Source organism: Gastrolobium bilobum, unplaced genomic scaffold (genome assembly GCF_033153095.1).
Source record: "Gastrolobium bilobum isolate Gb01-03AN ecotype WA unplaced genomic scaffold, APGP_CSIRO_Gbil_v1 utg173882, whole genome shotgun sequence".
NCBI classification, from domain to species: Eukaryota; Viridiplantae; Streptophyta; class Magnoliopsida; order Fabales; family Fabaceae; genus Gastrolobium; species Gastrolobium bilobum.
The window spans coordinates 8,452-34,199 of record NW_026898710.1 but is presented as its reverse complement, the minus strand read 5'-3'; the positions used below and the strand labels follow the sequence as shown (position 1 = coordinate 34,199).

Genomic DNA, 25,748 nt, shown 5'->3' with positions numbered 1-25,748 from the left:
GTGTGTTAACAAACCATTGCATTGAATCCAAACTCGAATATGTAGATCTTGCCAGATGAGGTAAATGAGCATAATTGCTTGAGTACTCTCTCTAAGATTTTCAATCTATCCTTACAGATCCTCTAGTATTTCAATTTTTACTTATACTCATGCATCACTCATTTCATCAATACCCATTGTGTTGAGACAAGGTGTAGCAACTCAAAAGGTCTAAGTATATTGAGATATATTAGCCCGTTTTAATTTTTCCAATTTCTAATTTTTGTTGTTATTTTCAATTTATGTTGTCGGTTGGGATATTTTGGATGCTATAAATTCTATTGTAACTAAACCTTGGCTATATGTCCCCATAGTGGAAATGAATGGATATGTTCAAGAAAAAATGTAAATTAGATCTAACACTCATGATGCCTTTCTTCACCCATTATTTCTCCAATCGGAGCTCAGGATCTTTACCCTAATGTCCTTCTCTCTTTATCAAGTAGCTTTACTAGGAGAACTTGTTTCCACGGTTTAAAGCAAGTATCAAACACCGGCTTTTTTTACCCTTATAACCTTTAATTAATAATTAAGTACCAATTTGACCTTCATTTGAAACTAATTCAAAAATTTAACCCCTTCAGAAAACATAACACCAATCTGCCCCTGTTTGACCGTTGACCATCAAGCCTACCCGGGTACACCCCTCCCTACCCTGGTAAATTTTGAAATTTTTTACCTACCCGGGTAGGAAGGTGTGTACTCGGGTAGAGTTCTTGAATCTGGAAAAATGGTTGAATTAGTTACCCGGGTAGGAAGGGCTGTACCCGGGTAAACAATAGACTTGTACGATTTTGCCATTGTGCTTTTGCCATCTACTGTTATGAACCAAAAGTAATACCTTGAGTGCTGCTTGCATGATTTTCTTATCAAAGCCTTTGACCAGTTCATTGATCCTTGAGTAAGCACCGATCAATGGATCCTGCATTTGCGGTCAACAATTAACAACAGCAAACGAGTCTTAAAAAACTTCCAATTCATTCTTGTTGTATAAGTTCAGTGAAAAAATACATGGGCAACTCTTACGTAAGTGTTATCGTCTGCCTTGGCAAACATTGCATAAATCCTAAGTTTCTTTCTCTCTGCCTCCAAGTGGAATGTGTTGAAGCTAATTTGTTTATAACATAACATTATACCACTAGTATCTAATAGAAATATCTCAGTTATTATGGTTATAAGGAAAATAATAATTGCTTTAAGTCGATAATTAGAGGAACATTGTAACTAAAAAGTGAATTATCTTCTAATTAGAATTCAGAAAAATAAAGGGTACTTGTATGAACATAAAAGACCATATCTGCATGGAGAAGCACGGGAAGAAACAGAGAGTTTGGTTCCAATGTGAAGAACTGAAGATGGTAGGGTGGTGCTCCTTGTTTTTCCTTGACATCAATGGCAAAGATCTGTCCGTATTCAGTGACAGTTAATGTCCTCCTCTGATCCTTCTCCACCACAGGTCCCTCGTGAGCCTTGACATGATCATGCTCCTCATCACTTGATGCCTTTCCCCCATACAAAGAAAAGGTAAGGAAGAAGATCAAGACCCACGAAAATGTCGAAGCTATGAAAGCTTTGCGAGGCTTCATTTTCACCAGAATGACAGGAGCAGAAGAACTTGAATGAAAGTGATTTTGCCTGTCACAGTTTTTTTCATTTATATAAAAACTCTACGAGTCGATGTTTACCCAGGTACAGACCTTCCTACCCGGGTAACTAATTCAACCATTTTTTCAGATTTAAGAACTCTACCCGGGTACACCCCTCTTTACCCGGGTAGGCAAAAAATTTCAAAAATACCAGGGTAGGGAGGGGTGTACCCGGGTAGGCTTGGTGGTCAACGGTCAAATAGGGGCAGATTGGTGTTATGTTTTTTGAAGGGATTAAATTTTCGAATTAGTTTCAAATGAAGGTCAAATTGATAATTAATTATTAATTAAGGGTTATAAGGGTAAAAAAGCCATCAAACACCTACTAATTAGTAGCGTTAAAAAGTGGACATGAATCAAAATTCTCTCTTTCATGTCCTTCCTCCTTCACAATACAATTCACCTTCAGTATGACTTCTATAACTGCATCCAAAAGTATGGAGTCTTGGTTGTCATTAATCTCCTTATTTAGAAAGTCATTGAATAATATGGTTTGATATCCCCTGGGGATTGAATACCTTAAAGCTTCTCTATAGAACATCCTCATTCTCGAATGGTGTTTATATAGTGAGAGATATAAAACCAATATGAATCATTATCTAAGAGTTCAAAGCTTTTAGAAGAGTTTATCATTGACATGAATGATATTAAAAATTGTTTTAAATTATTAGGTGAAGGTAAATGACTAATTTTAGTCCAAAAGAAAAATATTACCCTTAATATATTAGTCCAAAAGAAAAATATTACCCTTAATATATTAGTCCAAAAGAAAAAGTGATACTTTGTCCTTTGTGGGTTTCCTTTTTTTTCTTTTTTGGTAATCTTTTGTGGGTTTCCTTAATTTACACATAACCAACCAATAATTTTTTTCATAACCATTTTTTATTGGGTACATTTTCATCGAAGTTTTAAATGAAGACACCTAAAAATTTGTTGTCCGTCAAATCTCAATTATGGTTGTCCATGTTTTATAACAAAACCAAAGCATTGTTGTTTTATAGCGAGGAAATTATTGATGTTTGATAATTTGTTGTCCGTCAAATCTCAAATCTCAATTTTTAGGCTATTGAAAATTGATTAAGTTTCATAAATCTCTCGTACTTACCAAAATTTAAAAAATAAAAGTAGACTTGGAATCGTTTCAATCGAACGAGCAAATTAGTAATTTCGCAAAGGAAATAAAAGTTCTTATATCTCATTCAAATATAATCAAAGAAATCTTCGTTAATCATTAATAGAATAACACTGACAATTTTAATGACAAACTTTTTAAAGAAAAAAAGTAATTACTTTAATTATTGACCATATATTTATCAATAAGTGATTGAGATTTTTATAATAACAAAAAATATTTATCATTTTTAGTAACACAACTTTTTATCATTTTAAGCGAAACTATTCTTGTTTTTACCTTTTCTCTCATCTATTAAATCAAGAGGAGAGAGAAAATGAAAGTAATGTGGAGGAGCGAGAAGGTAAAAACACATCGAAATACAAAATATAATAATTTCACTTAAAATAATATAAAATTATATCCTTTAAAATAATAAATATTTTTCTATTATAATAATGTAGTAGTAGTATTATTAGTAGGGGGAAATATTTGTTATTTTAAAGGGCATAATTTTATGTCATTCTATTTAAACAACCTTGTTTTGATGCATATTTGTTGGTTTTTTATATTATCATTCACAAAATTATGAGAAGAGAGAAAGAGAAAGTATTATGGATGAGAGAAAATGTAAAAAAGCAATAAATTTGCACTAAAAAATGGTTGTTTCATGACACAAAGTTGTATCCTTTAAAATGATAGTAATTATTATTGTTATGAAGATGAGATAAGTGCCCTTTTTTTATGCCTAGTATAGCCTCTCCTTTCCAATACTATTAGGGCATGTTTGGTGTATAGTATAGGATAAGTCCTGATAGTATAAGACCTGATAGTATAAGGCCTGATTGTATAAGACCTGACTGAATTTTAATATTATCCAGCGTTTGGCACGGTATTGTATAAGATAATATCATCTAGTATTTGGTAATGCACTGTATAATACTATATATGATAAAAATAAATATTTTTAATAAAAATATCCTTTAATAAAGAATTTATATAATTCTTCAAAAAATGTCATACGATATTATTTTATAAAAATTTATTGATCAGTGTGTCCAAAATATAAATTTTTTTTATAAAAATAAAAATATCAATATTTTAAAAATTAATATATTGAAAAATTAATTTTTATTTTAATAGATTAATATTAAAATAATATATTAATTTTTGAGAATTATATTGGTCAACGATGTTAATACATCAATCTCTTATCAGACCTTATCCCTCACCCTTAGGCCGGATTAAGTTATACATCGTTTTGATGTATTAAGGGATTATGTTGTATAAGCTTATACTATACGATGGTCGCACCAAACAATTGAAAATGTCATAACGTATAGTATAAGCTTATACTATCATGCCTTATACGTCACACCAAACAGGCTCTTATCACAATGTTAAGAGAAGAGAGAAATTGGCAAAGTTAGTTGAGATTGCCATTTAATGATGTTGAAAATGAGTAAATAGAGTAGATATATAAAAAATAGTCGCAATATTCTATCTCTATTATTATTATTATTGTGGGATAAGTGCCTATTCTTTTCATGCTTACTCTAAAATCATTTTCAATACCATTATCGAAATATGAGAGAGAAATTATGAAAGTTAGTTGAGATTACGATATAATAGTGGTGAAAATAAATATGTAGAATAGATATAAAAAAATTTATTATTTATTATTATTATTATTATTTTTATTATATAGATTAATTTTCTCATTTTACATAATTTTTTTTTTCTTCTTACACACAATAAATGAGCGGAGTTCATAAAAAGAGTGATAATGTAAAAAAAATAAAGGTGGACCCACTTATTAATTGTGTGTATATATATGAAGAATTTTTTTTCTTTATTTCCCTATTATTATTGGTTCAAATTATACCGTCATATTAGAAAGACACAGGAGGATGCATCCTTTGCAAAGCCTTCACCCTCCCAGGCTCCCACCACCGATTGAGTTTTGCCTTAACTTTCTTTATACTGAAAGCAAAGATTTTACTTCAGATTAAAAAAAAAAAAAAATTGGATGTAAAGCACAAAATAAATATTAATAATATTAGTTATATGCAAAATAAATAAATAAATTAATATTAAAAGATTGGTTAAATTGACAATTTTTTTTCCTTACAAAATTATAAATTATATGAATATTCAGACAATACATCCTGCCCTAATATTAATCAGCGGACAATAATAACACGGTTGGTTTTGGTGTGAGACTTAGACATCCAACCAATTCCTCAAAACGCCTAACGTTTAACATTCCCATCAAACAAAACCAAGGTTCAGATCCGACGCACACAGATCAGATCTCTCTTCTTCTTTTTCTCTCGATCAGCACCAGGTTAGTTCCATGCTTCATCAAAATTATATTTTAACGTTCAAATTTCATTGTGGGTATGAACAAATGCTTTCTGTTTCATCTTAAAGATTGCATTTTTATTGAGCTTCTTCATTCATAGCAAGTATGAGCTAATTTTAGTTCAAATGGGTCTTTATGTCTTTCATTTTTTATCAAAATGATGATCTTTTTATTCAGCTTCACGTCTAGCCAGTTTGAGCTGATTTTAGTTCAAATGGGTAATTGTATACGTTCATTTATGTTCAAAATGGGGATCTGAATGACTGTACAAAACAACTCAGAACTTATGTTTACATTTTTAAAAAAAAAATTCTAAAGCATTATGGCACTTTTGGGTCTTAAGCTTGACATTAGGTGTTCGTTTTTTTTTATTCAATTTCAAATCAATCTAAATTTTGAAGTATTACTATATCTCCCCTATGAAATTTGTAATATGTGTTCATTTGAATATAATTTGGGTAGATATAGCCATCTCCTATTAAAATTTGGACTTGTATTTGTACAGGTAAAGTTGGAGTTTCAAGTGTAATCTAAGTTTAGCTATAGAATAGCTATCCAAGAGCTCTGGAGAAGTTGCTTCATTTGGATTGAAATATATCTTGGTATCTTCTTAGGGCTTGAAGAGAATCTATATTTAGTTACTGTCTATTGGTTGATACCAACATGATTTGACAAGTTTGATTATGAAGGCAGGTCCTGTGCCTGAACAGTAGTTAATGCCCTAGCTGTGTTATGCACCCCAAGTGAACTTATGTTGTTGGATTTGGGGACAAGTGATGATATTAAACTGCAGCTGGCTGGACAGATTTGTCTTGGAGTACAAACATGTATACAACTCGATATACAGTAGGAGATGGTAGTGAGTGAATTGGATTTTGAGGGTGTTGACTTAACAGGGATCCATGATGATGACAGTGAAAGCCTAGGCTCTGGCATTCGTAGAGAACCTTCCTTTTCGCGTTGGTGTGATGATGATGGAAGGGTTCATTTGGATCAGCAATTAGGTAATGGAGATGTCAGCGTAGAAGAAGACTCTGATTTTGAGTTACCTTTTCCTCAAAAGAATGAGTTACAAAGCAGACCTTTAGATAGAGAGACATTCTTTCACCAAAATTTTCAGCACAGTATGCAAATGAATGGTACTGCTACTATGGATGATGATTCTATTTATCGGAGAGGTCATGGATCCGAGAAGTACGTGGCTTTTGACATTGAAAACAGTTCTGAAAGGGGAACAGTTGGTGTTGACTCCTACGTTTCTGTCGCTGGCGATGGATCATTGGGAAAAAGCTCCCACAATCCCATTTCTGTAGCAAATATCTTGAAGACGTTGTTTTTCATTCTTGTGTGGTACACTTTCAGTCTATTTTTGACCTTGTAAGTTCCTTTTTAACACTGTTGGTAATTGCTAGCATATATGCCCTGTTTAGTGCTATTTGTGATGCAAATCCTCTTTCCTTCATCTCTTATTTTAAACTATTTTGAACAGGTATAATAAAAGTCTTTTAGGAGATCATATGGGAAAGTTTCCAGCTCCTTTTTTAATGAATACTATCCACTTTTCAATGCAAGCTGTTTTATCAAAATTTATCACCTGGTTTTGGTCACATAGATTTGAGACTAATGTTGTCATGTCTTGGAGGGATTACTTTTTGAGAGGTAATTTTCAATTCCCCTACCTCATTCTTTCTATTCTTACTCTGCCCACTATATTATGCTGATTAGGTATGCAATGCTATAACTTCTTAATACATTTTGACTAATAATTTTTGTTATTGACTGTTATTCATGCAGAATGTTCTACGTCAGTTATATTTAGAGTGCTTTTGATTTAAAATAATTTGTGATTCTTTGTGGTGATAGCTCTTCTGAACTAGGATTTATTTATTTCTTTAGTTTTTATAATCGTTTTTTAACTCATATAACAAGATTCTAGCAGTACTGTGGTCCAAAACATGGAACCTTTTTGTGGCTTCAAATAGAGACTGAGATCATCAAGGGTCTGTTTGATTGTGTTCTGGTTTTTTTGTTCTTAAAATTGTTTTGTAGGCTAGTTATGGAAACAAGTGTTTTCTGTATTTTTTTTGTTTTGAAAGTTAAATGTCAAAACATAAAACAAAAACAACTCAGATATGTTCTCTAAATTTGTTTCTAAAAACAAAGAAACAATTATAATTTTTAAAACTTTTTTTACAAATCAGGCTTTATCAAACAAGTTTTTTATTTTTTGTTCTGAAAACCAAAAAGCTATTTTTAGAAATAGTATTCAAACAGGGCCTAAGTTTCTTCTGTAACAATGTTCAAGTTTTTCTTTCTTCCCTTTTTTTTGTTTGTCTAGTTTCTTTTGGTTTTAGGGAGTAGGGAAGTCCTATTGGAACTAAGTGGGAATGGGAAATATGGATGTGGGCAATTGAATCCCCACCATATAACCTCAGCTCCCTTGTAAAGATCAGGGGAAATACTAGTTGAGCTGCTTTTCACCATTGGAAAATGTCCAATTTTAGTCTGTGATTATGTACTACTAAGTTCTATCCCTTCTAACCATGTCATTTTTTTTTAACAAATGATGATTTTCTTGGGAAGGAAAGAAGTTATAAACTATCCAAGTCATTCTCTCCCTACTTCCAGAAAGTTTCCAGACATTCTGAACCATTGTGTTTCAATCATCGCATTGTTGCTGTTGATATTGCCAAGTACCTTTTGCAATAATCTTATATCTACCACAACCTGTATACAAACAAATTTCCTAAAACTAGTGCATCAATACCAGAAAAAGTACGAATGATGTTGCTCATTCTATGGGATGGGGGATTCCCATGTTTGTCAGGAAAATGAAAGTGCAGAACAGGGATTCCTATTCGTGCCTCATTCCTTAGAACCATAAATGGATAATAAAATCCATTCCTCCTTAGTGAGGTGGGATTTGCAATTCCATGCCCCATGGAATGATATTTGATTTTTCTGTTCCTAACATATCTTCATTAATTTTACAAAAATGATAATAATTACCCATTATATTTAACCCACTTAAATCCATGAGAAATATAGGTTGCAATCACTAAAATATTTAAAGAAGAGGTGATATGATTAAAATTTTAGTGTCTGTATTGTACCTATACTTCAAATGACAATTTACACACTTCTAATGTTTTTCTCACAACTAAAAAATATTTTCTCAGCCTCTTTTCGAATATGCGAAGGTGAAACTGCGTACAAGAGTTGCTCTAACTCCACCCTCGCTAGTCAGATTTAATGCGGTGTGGTTTTTTTTTTTTTTAAATAATTTTTTTTTCTCTTTTTCAGTGACAATATTGTTGTTAACTTGTTATCAAGTTAATAAAAAAATGTTAAATAAACTTGAAAATTAATCTAAAATATACATTCATATTACATATATAAGATATATAGGGAAAAACTGAAATATTTTTATTTTCTTACACATATAAGATCAACTTTGATTTCCTGCCACGTCAATTCCATGTACCAAACAAATTGGAAATTGGCGATGTTCATTTCATTCCATTCGAACTCACTCCATTCCATCTCTATGCCATTTTCATTTCGTGGAACCACCATTTTGTGTGCCAAATGTGCGAGCATTTAGCCAAATACAAGGGTAGTTGTTAAGGAATACTAAGTGGTAGGCCACTCATTCATCTAACTTCTAAGAGTCAATAACAATGGCAATCCATTCTGGCTGTAGGATTTTCACTTTCTAATTTATACCACAAAATACAATGTAATTAATATCCTTAAAAGAAAATTTTGCCCCCACTTTTGATCTATTAAAAGATGTTTTTACTTTCTTGGAACTCCTGCCAGACTTCTGTTTTTCCATATGGATGCTCATCTATGTTCAATTTTTTAATAATTAATCATGAGTCATTTTCCGAATTCAGTATACTTTTTCATTAAAATGCACAAATTTGCAAGTCATATGAAATGATCTAACAATACCTAGGATGATTTAACATGCCATTTTTTCTGTTATTTTTGCTTCTTTCCTCTTTTGCTGATCTTCTACCCTGAAGCACAATTCTTTGCAAATTTCTCACAACTTATTACATTAACTTTTATATCAACTAATGCCACAGATGGACTTTGCCTTTCACAGTTGTACCGACTTCTCTTGGAACAGCAATGGATGTTAACTTGAGCAATGCATCTCTAGTTTTCATCTCTGTCACATTTGCAACAATGGTTTGTGACATTTCTTTTCTTTTCATGTAAAATGATAGAAATGTTAATTTAAATCTATTTTCTTTTGTTATATTACATCGGAATCAGATTCTACATCCACCCTAGTGCCTCTGCATATTTACCTTTCCTTTTCTCTTGCAGTGTAAATCTGCTGCTCCGATTTTTCTCCTTCTGTTTGCATTTGCTTTCAGGTGAGTTTCATGTCATTTTGTCTTTGTGATCACTCTGATTACGTGATTTTTTTAGATAAATGTTAAACATTCTAAAATTTGTTGGGAGTATTACATTAAGGAAAACAAATTTTGTATTATGAAGTCTTGCATAACTCAGAAGACATTTGGTAAGTGTAATCATTATGTACACCAATAGTTATCTATTCTGTAAACTGGTAAAATTCTTCTAGAATTGGAGCTTTTAAGACAAATTGTTCCTGAGAGCCAGAATTGTTGGAACTGTCCTTAAGCTTTTAGAAATCGCACCCTCCTCCTCCTCATGCTGGTTTTGTTAAAATTGCTAGAGTTCTCAATTATGTACTAAATTTTATACATTGTTTAGTTTTTGTGGCCATTAAGAATTCAATATTTACAATATACAGGAGTGACAAAATAATTGTGGTGTCACAAACGGTTGATAAAATGTTTGGAATGTACGGTAATTTCTCCTGAATTAAATAGTAGCTCTCATAAATTACACCCACTGACAATTGTTGTATACGATAGTGGTCTCACAGCCCAATCCATTCTACTGAAAAATCCACAACAATGCAATGCTTTCTGCCAATGTCATTGCACTGATCTTTTTTTTCATTTTTAATAGAAAAACACAATTTAATAGGGATAAATAGGGAAAGTACAACTAGGGGGAGGATAAGATATCCTTCAAAGATGAGCCATGAAAATTTTAACATGCATCAGGCCTGCCCAGTCTCTTTTTGTATCAGAAATGGCAACCTATGAAGCACCGACACATCAAAAATCCTGACGTGTGGTGTCTGACACTCACCGACACTCCGACACTTCCCGACACTCCGACACTTCCCGACACTCCAATACTCGTTGCAAAAACTCAAAATAGGTTCAAAGGTTACGTTGCGTTTCATTTTGAGTTCCAACTATTAGATTCGTTAGATTACGATTACGATTTTATTAAGTTTAATATAAACATTTGGGATATCTTATTTTTCTTTGCAAAATTGATGGGTATTATAAGTTTAGCTTTATTTTTTTGTTAAATTATTGAATACTAAATATAATATACACTACATAAATTAAAAATATTATATAATATTAAAACGTGTCCTAATGTGTCTGAAATTTTACACCTTTTAGAATTAACGTATTGGAGTGTCGTGTCGTGTCATATCCCGTGTCCCGTATCGGTGTCGGTGCAACATAGATGGCAACTCCCTTGAGACAACCATGAGTAAGTAGTACACCAAAGAGAAGCCATAATAAAGAGACATTCTTAAAGAAGCAGGCATTATACTTTAACCAAATGCACAAAAAACATGCAGAAACTTCAGGTTGCACAAAATTTTAGTCTTTTATTTACAAAATCTTTACAGTGAACCTTAAAAGCTGCTATGATGACACACCCAGTTCTCATCAAGGATATCAAAAGGACTATTTCAGAGTAAAGTAGCTGCTTTACAATGCATGACATGGCGGCCTACTGTTTATAAACTATATCTTCACATTATGCATTGGGAGAAAGAGTGATGTGATAATCCTACAGATCTAGGCCATAACACTAATCTGACCCTATGTCACATTTTCACTTGATGCCATGATATTCAAGTTGCTGATAATTTTCAAAGAATGACATTTCATACCTTTGTTCAACCATAAACATGCTATCAATTATATTTTTATTTCTGTATTCTTTAATCTCTGTCATATTTTTTTCGCACTGCTGTATTTTTTTTGTTCTCAAATGATTACATGTGCGGTTTTACATTCTGTAGGTGAAGATTAATTGTGTATTCATTTTTACCTGTTTTCTGTCATTTAATTGTAAGTATTGGTTGGAAGGTTGGAGACACCAAGCTTTAAACTATCGGGCATCATCTTAATAATATCCATTGGCATCTTACTAACAGGTATTGATGTCTTCCTTCACTCAGAGTATTAAATTAATCATTTCAATATGTATTGATTTGCACTTGGGAATTTAGAACATCTGAGCCTGTTTGGCTGCCTATAAGCTAAGTGGTTAAGTAGAGTGAGGGCACCTTGACAAGAGTAAGCAGGATATTTATTATGGATGTTTCCATCTTAGCATGCCATATTGATTATATTTCTGAATTTTTTGTGTGAAAGATTGTATTTCAATTCCAAAATGAAATAGCATCCAGACAGAAGTTAGGAAAGATATTTTATACTAACAAGTTAGTTTGGAAGTTAATTAACTAAACAGTTATCAGAATTTAGAACAGCCAATAAGTTCTTCCTCATATTCTCATTGGAGTTCTCTAGCAATTATAAGTGTTGTTTTTTGAGCTTTGAAAGATTCTCAATTTATATTGGTTATTTTTTTTCCTATTGCACTCTTGATCTTTAATTTTTAATTGAAACTTATCAAAGTGCTTTATGCTAGTTTTGGGAATTTATACCACATTAAGAATTCAAACCTTCCACCTTTAATTTTATTTTGTTTACTGCAGTTGCAAAAGAGACAGAATTTGAATTTTGGGGATTCATTCTTGTTATGCTTGCTGCTGTTATGTCTGGGTTTCGCTGGTGTATGACTCAGATCCTTTTGCAGGTATCGTATTTGCATTTTTGTTTCTCTATATATTCTATATCTACATGTCTATCTCTGCACACACAAACACATCCACATTCTATTTTGTTTTCCTGCTCTTGTTAATTAAACATTCTTGCTTCATTTTGCTGGGATGGAACCTGATTTTGATTCTCGTCATGTATGTTGAACTGAAAACCAAATTGAAAGAAAGAAGCCTATGGTAAGTGCCCTGCATAACTCTCATGTCAATAATTTATTGAAAATAGTTTTATTAGATTTATATGATATATTTCATGAACAGTTTACTCAATTAAAATTATAAAAAAAAATAATTCATTTATTTTTGTTTTGTTGGTTTTGGTCAATCAATCCATAAATCTAACATTAATTTGTGCCAATTTATTTATTTTTAATTTACCATGGATTTTTTCTACCCTTTCTGGAAACTCGGATATAAATTTCTATGACTAGATAGTGTACAATAGTAGATTCAGAAATGGCACATTATGCTCATGCCTACAGATTTGAGATATTGAATTTCATGAAAACAAATTACCAAATATTTTAAAAAAATCCACTCCACATTAAACCCCCACTAGCGATGGTGGGGTGGGGTGAGGACTATTTTTGTATGCAGTCTTATATTTGCATAATTGCAAAGAAGCCGTTTCCCGGATTCCAACTTAAGAGGATAATTTTTATTTATATTTTTGATAAAAGAAGAAGTTTATTAAGGTCAAGAGAAATAATTTCAAAGAAGATCACTGTAACAAAGCTTCCCAATCCCTCAACATATATGTTAGATAAACCTCATACAAAGGACCATGAGCTTTGCACCAAATAGACGCCAACTGCCTAATCTTATCCCAAGTCAACTGATGTGGCAATGTGCAAAAGAAACCTCCTTGAAGAAACGAGAGTACCACTCTAACCAAGTAGACGATATTGTGGCATAGATTGCCCATTACCACAAAAATTTAGCCTCTTTACTTTTACCAAAACCATGAAAACTAACCATAAAACATTGGTGCAGGGACCTAGGAGACACCCAACGTTTACTGAAAATTACGAATAAGGAGTGCCATAAAGAAATGGCAGCAGAACAATGTAAGAACAGGTTGTGTACAGATTCTGAGCAAACACCACACATTACACACATACCAGGGGAAAGAGCCCTGTGTGACCTTCAAACCTGTAACATGTCATTAGTATTAATTCTATTAAGTACTACAATCCTTTGGTCTTCACCATACCAAAGGAAAATGCCAAAGCCATTTAGCAGCCAGAGAAATCTAACGTTCTGAGACACCAACATACCATGAACCAAGCCCCCTTGATTCTTAAGAAGACAGACACCAACTCACCAGATGATCCTGTCTTGTATCTGAAGCGTCCAGCCAAAGAAAATCCCTCATAATCTTTTCTATTGTTTGGGCAACTCCCACAGGGAAACAAAATAAAGGCAAGTTGTAGAGAGGGATACTTGAGAAGCAAACATGAATAGAGGTAAGCCAACCCCCAAGAGAGTAATAAGCTCCTTTCAAATTATCTAGGCGCTTAGAGATTTTCTTCACTACTGGATCCCAAAAGGAAGCAGCTCTAAGAGGTTAATTGTACACCTTTTTGTTGGAGTCTCCTTGCTGGAAAGCTGATGGATAAACGATGGTGACTTAACTGCCAGAGGATTATAATAGCTTGGTTTTTATATAATTTTCTGCCCTCCCCAGTAGATATTCCTCAATCTCATCAATTAAATACTCCTTTGGTTGCTTCGCAGTACATTTCTGGACTCCCAAACAAGAATTATAAAGCAATTGGCTTCTCCTTGATGAAAAAAGATTACAATTTTTTTTCTTGGCATATAGGTCTCACTTATTAGTCTTGGAAATATGTTTTAAAGCTACCACCTTTTACAGTTTACACAACTCAGAGTGAGAGACCTTAATTAATAAGCTTGAAAGCTGAATTAGGTGCAGGAAGGAAGTAATTTTACCTTTAAAGATTTTTCAAACCCTGAATCTTACATTTAAGCACAGGGCTTTGATTATTAAGCTCATGAGCAATGTTGTTAAAATGTAGAGTCTACGCCGAAACGGTAGGGGTGAGCAAAAACGTAAAAAATTGAAATGTAAACGAAACGTAAGAGTTTACTACATACTCAAAAAAATAAAATATCCAACATATAACCAAAACACACCAATACATAAGTCCAAACACTAAGGAAATAAAAATTAATTTTGAACTTAGTCATCATAATACATACTAAAATCAAAATACCAAGACTATAAAATTATTAAAGAGATCAACATCTCTAATCTAAGTTATTGGAGTCTAAGTCAATATCATATAAAATTAAAATGGGATACCGTAAACTGGAAAAGATCCAAAAATAAAAAAAAAAGCCAAGCGACTGGATCTGTAAATAAATATCTACAAAGCGGTGATTGAAAAGGAGAAGCTTTTCAGAAAAAATAAGGAACAAGAGACCAGGAAAAAACAAGCGACCAGAAGAAACGATCCAAAAAAAAAATGAGGTAAGAAGACTAGGAGAGAAACGAGATCAGAATAGGAAAAAAAAAAGATTAAAGATCGAATCTGATCCAAAAAAAAAAAGTATCCTTACTTGAGTCTTGATCAGAAAATAGCTGCTGCCTTCTTGATTTGTCCGAAGTCCGAATCTGATTAAAGACCACCGTCCACCGCTTGCGACTTGCGAAGGAGACTAGGAGAGAGTAGACAGAAGATCCAAACGAAGAGACCAACCCAATCGGGTATTAATAATATATTTTAAAACAAAAAAAAGTCATTATTTTATTTTATAGGACAAAACAGAAATAGACCCATACTGAGAACGCACTCAGTCCGGCCCAAATTTCGTTTTTTTTTTAATACTGAGTCAACTCGTCGAGTCAACCGAGTTTACCGAGTTGACTCGCCGTTTCAACCATTTCAACTCATTTTACGTTTCGGCAACCGTTTTAACACGTTTTTTAGGCAAAAAATGTAGAATCGTACGTTTCAACCGTTTCGACACTATGTTTTAACCACACTGCTCCTGAGAAATAAGTTAATACATGAGTTCAATAAGGGTGGATTTAAAAACTTATCAAGGAATTTGACTTTCTTCTCTTGATAAAAGAATTTAATGAAAGGGAAGACAAACCTCCTAACGGCCCGAAAATCACATATAAAAGGGAAATACAAAAATCTGCTCAAGAGAGCACTCCAACTCCAAACATTTGATGTGGGCCTTGAATGTCTGAAATTATAGAGGGTGCCTGTTTATTTGAAGACTTAGCAATCTAATTCTGTAAGTTGCCATATTTTAGTGTTTCCCACCTTCTAAATTGTCTCTCTATCTTCCCTTGAGCCTTTTCTTTGCTCGCATTCACTTTTCAATAAGAATTTTGTAAGTTCTGTTATATTTTAGCAAAAATTTTATGCCTTTACAAATTATTTCAGGTCTGAAAAATCCACTTACTCTGATGAGCTATGTAACTCCAGTAATGGCACTGGCAACTGCACTTCTTTCTCTGGCATTAGATCCATGGGATGAATTCCGAGAAAACGAGTACTTTGATAATTCATGGCATATAGCTCGAAGTTGCTTGCTGATGCTTTTCGGTGGGACGCTTGCCTTTTTTATGGTAGGAGTGTGTATTCCCTTTAAGATGCAAATATGTTCTTTATTCCCTCTTTCCCTGCCTCCCGACACTCAAGGAGGAATATAACATTTTTTTAAATTTTAATGTTTGACTTGCTTCTCTTGTCTTAACTGGCTTTTGTTTGTTTATAGCCATATTAGTAAACTTTAGTCTTTGTTCCTCTAACATTTGGATCTTTATCTTCTTACAGGTACTAACAGAATATGTTCTGATCTCAGTAACTAGTGCTGTCACAGTCACGATAGCAGGGGTTGTTAAGGAGGCTGTCACCATATTGGTATCAATTATGTTTTTCGATGATTTTCATTTGTTGATATGATTATCCAGTGACTGCCCCTTTTATTCTTCGATCAATATTTCTAGACTATGTAGTTCCACTTCTGTGGTGTAATTCTATCAGGAGTACATTATTGCAACATATGCGTTCATTTACCAATAATATTTACGATGATCCATGCTAAGTAAAACATTAGCATTCATTGTATCCAAAAGAAAAAGTTAGCATTCATGGAACAGTTTTAACTATGTATTGTCTTAACTGTTCCATTAGCAATCATACAAATCTGTCTCTTTTTTATTGGTATCCTTGTTGCAGTTGATGTCCATATAAGACAAATCGGTTGATGAACAGAGATACCTAGAAAACTTAAAATAAAGAAATTTCTTAATTTGGTTTTATCCTGATGTGGGGGCCCGCTGTAGTGTTTTAAATACTTCATTAATTAGAGCTGTCATTTTCATTTGTAGTTGAGTTAGTTTATTCTATTGCATTTCGCTTGGTTTAGTATTATGGGTAATTTGCTAATTTGCCAATTCTGTATTGCAGCATTAGAGTTTGGTAGGTTATTAAGCTTAGGCTCTGATAGCATTATATACTTAGTCTGTACAGATTATATTAGAACTCGAGCTAAACAGAGCTTGTTGCCACTGATAGTATACTTTTCCACATGAATTTAGATTGTTAAACCTGTCTGTTGTAAATGTTTAGGGCATAACCTGAGAGTGCCAAACCTGTCTTAAGAGTAGTTTCCTACAAATTGCAGATATATTTTTTATTGAATTCAAACACAACGGTGGTGCTGAGTTTACCAATTTTAATAACTTTTTTATGTTGATGATGGAGAAATAAGTGTGGAACTTGAGCATGATATCATTATTTTGTCATTTTTGTAGTTTTTTCTTGAGAAACCGGGTGCTTTTTAGATTTCAAGTCCATTTTGGAGTTTAGTTTTAATCCACTATCATTGTAACACTTCTTTACTATCATTCAATCAGATGTTACCATCTCATTAAAAGATTTTTGTTCTTAAATAGTTGTGTTAGCCTAGTCAAATATTTTTAATAATGTGAGAATACATGATTGGATGATAGTGTCAAAAGGTTTTGCATTAACAGTGAATTAAAATTAAATTAAAAGATAAATACCCATTTGTTCTATCATACAGATATGAATTATTCTACTCATAAATGCTTTGTATTGAATAAATATTTAAATATTAAATATTGTTTTTATTAAATCTTCTTACATCTGGGTTTCTGATTGCACACCTACTTAAACTTAATGTTCTGGTTTCATGTTGTTTGTGTAGGTTGCAGTATTGTACTTTCATGATGAATTTACTTGGTTGAAAGGATATGGTCTATTCGTTATTATGGTTGGTGTCAGTTTGTTTAATTGGTACAAGTAAGTCATTAGCAGAGATATATCTCAAGCAACAATCTCTAATTTGTGATCATTCTTTCCTCAACTTTTAATTTATGTTCTGATACTTACAACACAATCGTGATACTTTCTTTGTCGCCTTAAATACTCTAGTTGTTTTTAATTAATAGTTCAACTTTAATTGAAAACTGAATAAATAAAATGGTTACTTTTATTTATGATCTTTTGTCTTCCCAAGTCTAAGAAGGAACTATTTTATCAAACTTCTTCCATTTTACTCGACTTTATTTTTCTTTTCTTTTTTATCAGAGAAACATACAAAAAATAATGAAACCACCTCCTTTAGTTTATAATATGTCAATGGAATTGCTAATTTTCTGATCAAATAATACAACATTAGAGCTCAAGTTACTATCTTGTTCAACAAAGCTATATTGGTGTACCTCAGAAATATTAATACTTGGTCTCAATTAATGCTAGTCATTAAATGTTTTTGTTCCTTTTTTTTTATAATTTCAGATACAAGAAGCTTCAGAAGGGCCATGCTGGTGACAACGATGTGGCAGAGAATCAAGCAAGAGATTCTGCAGCCAAATATGTTATTCTTGAGGAGATGGATGAACAAGAAGATGGGATCTGAAACCTTCATGGACCAATTAATTCAAATCCAAAGTAAGTCTTTTCTTGGATGATAGTTAAATGATGCAAATCATAACCTAATATTTTATATGTTTACAATGGCTTCATACTCTATATTCATCCAGAGGCAGCAGATGCTACATGTTATTAAAATCCTGCAAATGATAACCTTGGTTCCTCTATAATAGAAAAAAAAAAATGAAGGCTGAAATCATGAAAGTCTAAGTTTCAATTAAAAAATATGGCCTATTTGTGCAAGGAAATTTGCAATATGTTTAGTTACAAAGCACCATTTTAATTTTTTGAGACTGAAATGTTAATATATATAAAATATCTTTAGTATTTTCCAAATGTTGCATGTTGTTTGTTGTTAATTTGATTATAAGTCTTAACCAGTTTACTATTTACTGAAGTCTGTTTTTCTAAATTATATGTATATTGAAGCAACGATTTCTAAAGACCAAAGGGCGCAAAATTAACTTCCAGCTTCATCTCATCTTTTCAGTAATCGCATGCTTATGTTTCCCATTGGAATTGTGATGTCAGAGTTCTTCCAAGTTTTCTGAGTAAACAAATTTTCGAGATATATAGCCTGGCTCCAATCAAATTCCACATCAATTGTTGCTTGTATTCTGTCAGAATATGTGCTTAATCAGTTACAGATTTTGGCATTCTTTGGAGTTGATAAGATACATGTTGTAAATCACAACAGGTTGTAATACATCATTTTTCTCGATTTTTGCTTTGTAGATTAGGGAATTTTATTTTTAACCATGTTATCAGTATTTTGCTTGTATATATGAAGCACGAACACTCTTTTTCTTTTTTACGACACGTGTCAGAAACGGCTGGGACACTGAACATTCAGGTAAAACTCATGTCATTAGACACTTGAATGATTTGGTTATTTAACAAAAAATTTCAATTTTTTTTCCCCTGATCCACCCCTACACACGTTGGCAGAGAAAAAAAATTTATAAAGGGGGTGAAATTATAAATATATTCTTTGTAAGTTATAATTAGTTATATGACAGAAAAATGGGGATGATGTCAATGAGTATTTACATATCAAGTCAAATCTTCTGCCCACGCGAACGAGCTAGGTTTTTTTCGTTGGTAGACAATATGTAATCTCAATTGTAAATTTTCGTTGAGGTTAGTGGTTTTTTTTTTTTTGGTTTTTCAAGATATTTTTCGGTCGATAGTTGAAAATTAATTTTTTCAATGTGGAAAATTATATTAAGTGGATATATTTCTCTTAACAAAGTCTTTTTCATATATATGGCCAGAGATTGAATCTCTATTAGTATACTTAACAAACTCAATTATCTATCAATGGGGTGTGCATTTCCCAAATTTAAACTTTGATATAAAAAATAAGGGAAAAATAGTTCTTGTAGGAAAATCATGTTCTCTTGTCAATTAGAGGTTGATTTTTGTGTCAACATTTTATTTCTTTTTCTTTTTATTTTTAAAATCAATGGGATCCATTTCATTGTATCTGCGGAAAAATATGCCAACAAAATAAGTGCCTGCTTGTTCTAAAATTGTTGGTTGTGCACCACATGATTCCATTCATGCTAAAGAAATCATATAATCATTGTGAAGGAAGAGAACCTGAAGGGGGAAGAAAAGTGACCCAAATTTTACTTGCCAGTTCTTTTAAATTTCAACTACAAATTAATTGTACATGAACAATAATAATAACAATAGCTCAAAGGTCACACACCACGGGCAACTAAATCCAGCCCAAGATATACAGAAAAATACATGAGACTAAAAAAGGAAAAAGAAAACTATAAACACACAAATTTAAGCAACTTAAACAGGAAAGACAAGAAGAAATGAAACGACAAGAAGAAGAAGAAGAACAGCCTCTCTGAGAGAAACAGCTTTTGTTGCAATCAACGGAGATTTCACTGCTACCTTCTTTATGTTCTCCAGCAGGTACGGTTTACTTGTAATCTTGCATCTTGCTCCTATTTGAATGAGTTCTTTTATCAGTATAAAATATAAAAATAAAAAACAAATAAAAGAACCTTTTACTAAGCCCTCATAGCTATTTGTAATCTCGTGTTTTATTTCTAATGATTAAATTTTCTAATAGTTAATGACTGGATAAACCAAAATTCTGCTAACAAAAAACTAAAATCATAAAAATTGGTACTCACTTAGTATTCACTAACTAGTGGAGTAGTAGTATGTACCTGTGCCATAGACTTATATTCGGGGCAATCTTCAATGATCAAAAGACCATATTGGAATAAAGGACCATTTTGAAATTCAAACCAAGGGAAAATCCCTGTGAGAATTGGCAACTTTTTGAGTTCAAGCAAAAACAGATTCGGAAACAATAAATGCTTCCCATCATCATCGACCACCATACCACCACCTTCTTCACTTGTAGCTTTATGTTCAAATTTCACAATATTCTCAAGCTGAGAGCACAGTTCTATGCCTAGTGATCCCAGGGAAGGACAATGACCAGCCATAGAATAAGAGAAAATGCATTTCAATTTGTTGCATATTTCAATCCTAATGCTGCAAAGTTTTGGGAAACGAACTTGTTGCGAGAGAGCAGATAAGTTTTCAAGTTGTTCTACTTCCTCTGAATCTAATGAAAGTATGTCTTCCAATTCATCACACTCCTTTACATGCAGATCTACCAACTCCGGCAGGCTTATAACAATGGTGGAGGAGAATATTTTTTCCAATTTGTTGCATCTTTCGATGTAAACATTATCCAGTTTGGGGAAGTAAACTTGTTGGGAAGGAGCTGATAGGTTTCTGAGTGAATCTGCTTCCTTAGAATCTGAAGAAATTATATTCTCCAATTCAATGCAGTCTAGTACCCACAGGCGTTGCAACTCTGGCAAGCTTGAAACTGTAGTTGTGCAGAAAACTTTTTTCATTTTGTTGCATCTCATGATCAGAATATTTCTCAGTTTGGGGAAACAAAACTGTTGGGGAGGAGCTAATAAACTTCTATGTTGTTGTTCTGCTTCGTTTGAATATGAAGAGATTATATCCTCCAACATGTCGCAGTCGAATATAGACAAGGATTGCAAGTTTGGTAGGCTTGAAACAACGGTTGCAAAGACGATTTTTTTCAATTTGTTGCATCCTGCAATCCAAATACTTTGTAGTTTGGGGAAACAAATTTGTGGGGAAGGAGCAGATATGTTTCTAAGTTGTACAGTTTCCTCTGAATGTAAAGAAATTATTTCGTCCCATTCGTTGCAGTCCTTTATAGCTAGATAATCCAGCTCTGGTAAGCTTGTAACAATGGTCCCATTGAAGATTGTTTTCAATTTGTTGCATCCTTCAATACAAATAATCTGTAGCTTGGGGAAACAAACTTGTTGGTAAGGAGGAGATAGGTTTTTAAGTTGTATTGCTTCCTCTGACTCTAAAGAAATTATTTCCTCCCACTCACTGCAGTCCTTTACAACTAGTCGAAACAACTCTGGTAGGCTTGTAACAATAGCCTTGGAGAAGATTGTTTTCAATTTCTTGCACTTTTCAATCTCAATTCCCCACAGCATGGGGAAACAAACTTGTTGGGAAGGAGCATACTGGTTTATATGTTTTCTTTCTTTATTTGAATCTAAAGAAATTATTTCCTCCCATTCATTGCAGTCCTTCACAATCAAATGCTCCAACCGGGGCAATCTTGTAACAATGGTTGCAGAGAAGATTGCTTTCAATTTGTTGCATCTTTCAATCTCAATTCCACACAGAATGGGGAAACAAACTTGTTGGAAAGGAGCAAACAGGTTTATATGTTTTCTTGCTTTATTTGAATCCAATGAAATTATGTCCTCCCATTCATTGCAGTCCTTCACAATCAGTTGCTCCAACCTGGGCAGTCTTGTGACAATGGTTGCAGAGAAGATTGCTTTCAATTTATTGCATCTTTCGATCTCGATCTTCCTCAGTCTGGGGAAACAAACTTGTTTGAACTGAGCAGATAGGTTTGAAAGTTGTCCAACTTCCTCTGTATCTAAGGAAATTATTTCCTCCCATTGATTGCAACCCTTTACAACCAATTGTTCCAACTCTGGTAGGATTGTAACAATGGTTGCGGAGAAGATTGCTTTCAATTTGTTACATTTTTCGATCTCAATTTCCCTCAGTCTGGGAAAATAAACTTGTTTGGAAGGAGCAAAAAGGATTCCATCTTGTCCTGCTTCCTTTGAATCTGTAGAAATTATTTCCTCCCATTCATTGCAGTCCTTTACAACTAGTTGTTGCAAATCTGGTAGGCTTGTAACAATAGTTGCAGGGAAGATTGTTTTCAGTTTTTTGCAACTCTCAATCTCAATCCTCTGTAGTTTGGGTAAACAAACTTTTTCAGAATCAGCAAACAGGTTTTCAAGTTGTGTTGCTTGTTCTAAATCTGAAGAAATTGTTTCCATCCATTCGTTGCAGTCCTTTACAATCAGTTGGTTCAAATCTGGTAGGCTTCTAACAAATTTGGTGGTGAAGATTGTTTTGAATTTGTTGCATCTTTCAATCTCAATGCTCCTAAGTTTGGGGAAATAAACTTCTTGGTAAGGAGGAGTTCGGTTTCTGCATGGTCCTGCTTGCTCTAAATCTGAAAAAATCATTTCCTCCCATTGGTTGCAATCCTTCACAACTATTTGTTCCAACTCTGGTAGGCTTGTAACAGTGGCTGCAGTGAATAACGTCTTCAATTTGTTGCAACTTTCTATGTTAATCCTCCACAGTTTTGGGAAAAATTGATGGGAAGGAGCAGGTAGATTTCTAGGTTTCTGTGCTTCCTCTGAATCTGATGAAATTATTTCCTCCAATTTGTTACAGTTGCATACAGACAACTCTTTCAATTGCGGTAGGCTTGAAACAACGGTTGCAAAGAAAATTGTTTTCAATTTGTTGCATCTGGTGATCTCAATCACCCTCAATTTGGGGAAAGAAATTTGTTGGGATAGAGTTGATAGGTTTTTAAGCTGTCCACCTTCCTCTGAAGAATGCAAAGAAATAATCTCCACCAATTCGACACAATCATGTACAGACAGCTCTTTCAACTCTGGTAAGCTTGAAACAATGCTTGGGAAGAAGATTGTTTTCAATTTCTTGCATCCTTTGATTAAGATCTTCTCTAGTTTGGGGAAAACTGGTTGGGAAGGAGCATAAAGGTATCTAAGTTTTCCTGCTTCCTCTGAATCCAAACAAATTATTTCCTCCAGCTCATTGCATTCATAGGTAGATGTCAAGCACTCTCCAACATCAATTGATTGGCAAGTTTCTAGTCTTGACAATGCTAATTCCCACCTCATCAAATTATTTCCCTTTAAAGTGCTTCCCACTGTGAGAATGGCAATAAGCTCTCCTTCACATTTGTTGAAGACACTCTTTGCTACCTCTCTCAACTCTTCTGGGGAATCATCATCTATTTGTGCACGGTCCTTGAACAAATCCCAACCTTCATCTTCTGTTAACACAGACAGTTCAGTTATGCTTTGGCAATTCATTGAAGTGCAAACTTCTTGGTTGCGCGTAGTGAAGAGGATGCAACATTTCTTGTCATTCTCATTCAAAGGAATCCCAATAGCTTCCAAGTCCAGCTTCTCCCATACATCATCCAAGATGATAAGAATCTTCTCTGTCTTTAATCTGTGAGACAACCTTAGTGCCCTCCCACGTTCTGTCTCTTCCATCAATGGGAAGGTCAAGTTGTCAGCTATTTGACCTTGAATATCTCTAACATTGACATCTTGTGACACAACAGTCATAACCACCTTGTCAAAAAGCTTTAACTCCTCCACTTGCTTGCCCACAACTTTTGCTAATGTTGTTTTCCCCGAACCTCCAATTCCAACCAATCCAATCACATTGCTGTTTTCATCTTGGATTGCTTTCAGTAGCTTTTCATAAGCTTGCTTTCTAGAATCTAATGCCACAAAGTCTTTGGGAAAGAAGTAATTCATGCTTGAGAGTTCAATGGGGTGTGAAAATGGCTCAAATTTATTGTTGCTGTTGAGTTCATCCATTTGCTGTGTCATGCATGTCACCTCCTTTGCTAAAGAATACTGCGTTGTCACGTTCAAACAGCATTTTCTTGCTTCTTCTATACTTTCTTCCAGCTTCACCACCTCTTCCAAAACCTTCTCCACATCATTCACCCACTCTTCAACTGGTTGCACAATCTTCTCAGCATTTGTAGTGGCTTCTTTAGTCCGTTCTTTCATGTGCTGCAATGTTTTTTCCAACACTTTCTTTGATTTTCGAAGATCAATTACATATTTGTTGAAACGGAACAAATAACGAGCACGAGCTATAATTGCAGTCAACACACGCTCTACTATTGTAGACGCCACAGCGGTGCCTATTTCGGCCATTTTCCTGCAACTAAAAAGCTTCAAGATTAATTTACTTCAACGCTGTGTATTTATCAAAACTGAAAAATATTTATGCACTTATTGCATATAAGTTATATGTATTTACTCTCGAAAATGATTTTCTTTTGGGGTTGAAAGATTAAAAAATAATAATTATAAAGACTATAATAATTCTGAAATAAATTAAAATTACAAAAACACCATAATTTTTTATCCAAAACAACATCGTATTGGACATACTAAAACAAAGTCTTATCAAAATCAGTAGTTTTTGAAAGTTTGTCTCAGACCAATTATTTCATCAAATGAGTGAACTTGTTAAAGTTCGGCATCAATTTATATAGACAATAAGATACGAACAGAAGGGATTTTTTAACTCCGTTATGACACTAAAAAGTCTTAATCTTTATGTCAACCGTTGATTACGGTGATAGTTTATTAAATTATATGAATTAAATAATTATTAATTTTAAATAAACTAAAACTGTTATATAGACGGAAATTATAATATATGAGATGAGGAGAGGAGTAAGATTTCTTAATTTTATATTGAAGTAAAAGAATTCCTCCTAATATGATTATATAAGATGTTTATATGAACCAAATTATATTTATTCTCCAAGTTCATATGATAAAACTCTGAATGGCAGCTAAATTTTTTTACTATTTTTAATGTCTTAAATTTTTAGACTGAGATACCGTATTTGAGTTCATTTATTGTAGTTCTCCCCTAACACGAATTCCTTAGTTACCCAACTTTTGGTTATATTATTTCACCTTAAATCCAATCATATAGAATTTAAGTCCTATATATGTGTTGCATGCAGATATGAAGCAGTGCAATGAAAGAGGATGAAACAAACCTCGATGAAGAAGATTACAGATGAACCAAGACTCTTTACAAATGGTGCACGTCTCTGCCTCTACCAAGTTTTGATTACAGAAAGAAGAAAGAGAGACTAATATTGACAAAGAATTAATACGAGTGATGGCAATTATTGACGAAGACTTAAACTCTCTAAAGTTAACTGAGAATGATGGTAGGGGCACTGATTATGGGTCCTCAAATTTCTTTTTTTCTTTTTTTTTAGTAGACGCAGAGGGTCCTCAAAATATACTTTCCAATCAAATGAATTAATAATATAATATGAAATATGAAATATTTAATTATTGACGAAGACTTAAACTATCGGAAGTTAATTAATCGAGAGTGATATGGATCCTTAAAATATACTCACTTTGTTCAATCAAACGAATTAATGATAGAGAATTATATTTATAAATTTTTTGTTTATAAACTTTTATAAATTATA

General features: G+C 33.1%; 2 protein-coding genes across 4 annotated transcripts; one reads left to right on the top strand and one right to left on the bottom strand.

The window, feature by feature from the left end:
* Positions 1 to 5,016: 5,016 nt before the first annotated feature.
* On the top strand, positions 5,017 to 18,916 carry LOC133318573 (probable sugar phosphate/phosphate translocator At1g06470). 3 transcript variants are annotated; one of them, XM_061520584.1, is made up of 14 exons: positions 5,017 to 5,143; positions 5,667 to 5,763; positions 5,851 to 6,538; positions 6,651 to 6,820; positions 9,276 to 9,361; positions 9,503 to 9,552; positions 11,392 to 11,459; positions 12,024 to 12,124; positions 12,314 to 12,326; positions 15,569 to 15,753; positions 15,962 to 16,048; positions 17,361 to 17,455; positions 17,954 to 18,106; positions 18,579 to 18,916. In XM_061520584.1, exons 3-13 carry the CDS (start codon positions 6,015 to 6,017, stop codon positions 18,072 to 18,074), a joined length of 1,500 nt encoding a protein of 499 aa, XP_061376568.1. In that variant the 5' UTR covers positions 5,017 to 5,143; positions 5,667 to 5,763; positions 5,851 to 6,014; the 3' UTR covers positions 18,075 to 18,106; positions 18,579 to 18,916. The 3 variants fall into 3 exon arrangements, 2 of the variants coding, with proteins under 2 accessions (XP_061376568.1, XP_061376567.1); XM_061520583.1 differs by having other exon boundaries at positions 5,667 to 6,538; XR_009752485.1 differs by lacking the exon at positions 17,361 to 17,455 and having other exon boundaries at positions 5,667 to 6,538.
* Positions 18,917 to 19,696: 780 nt separating this feature from the next.
* On the bottom strand, positions 19,697 to 25,497 carry LOC133318574 (disease resistance protein RPS5-like). Its single transcript, XM_061520586.1, has 3 exons — positions 25,299 to 25,497; positions 20,281 to 24,445; positions 19,697 to 20,052 (listed from the first exon to the last, which is right to left on the bottom strand). Exons 2-3 carry the CDS (start codon positions 24,433 to 24,435, stop codon positions 20,005 to 20,007), a joined length of 4,203 nt encoding a protein of 1,400 aa, XP_061376570.1. The 5' UTR covers positions 24,436 to 24,445; positions 25,299 to 25,497; the 3' UTR covers positions 19,697 to 20,004.
* Between the last annotated feature and the right edge of the window lie 251 nt (positions 25,498 to 25,748).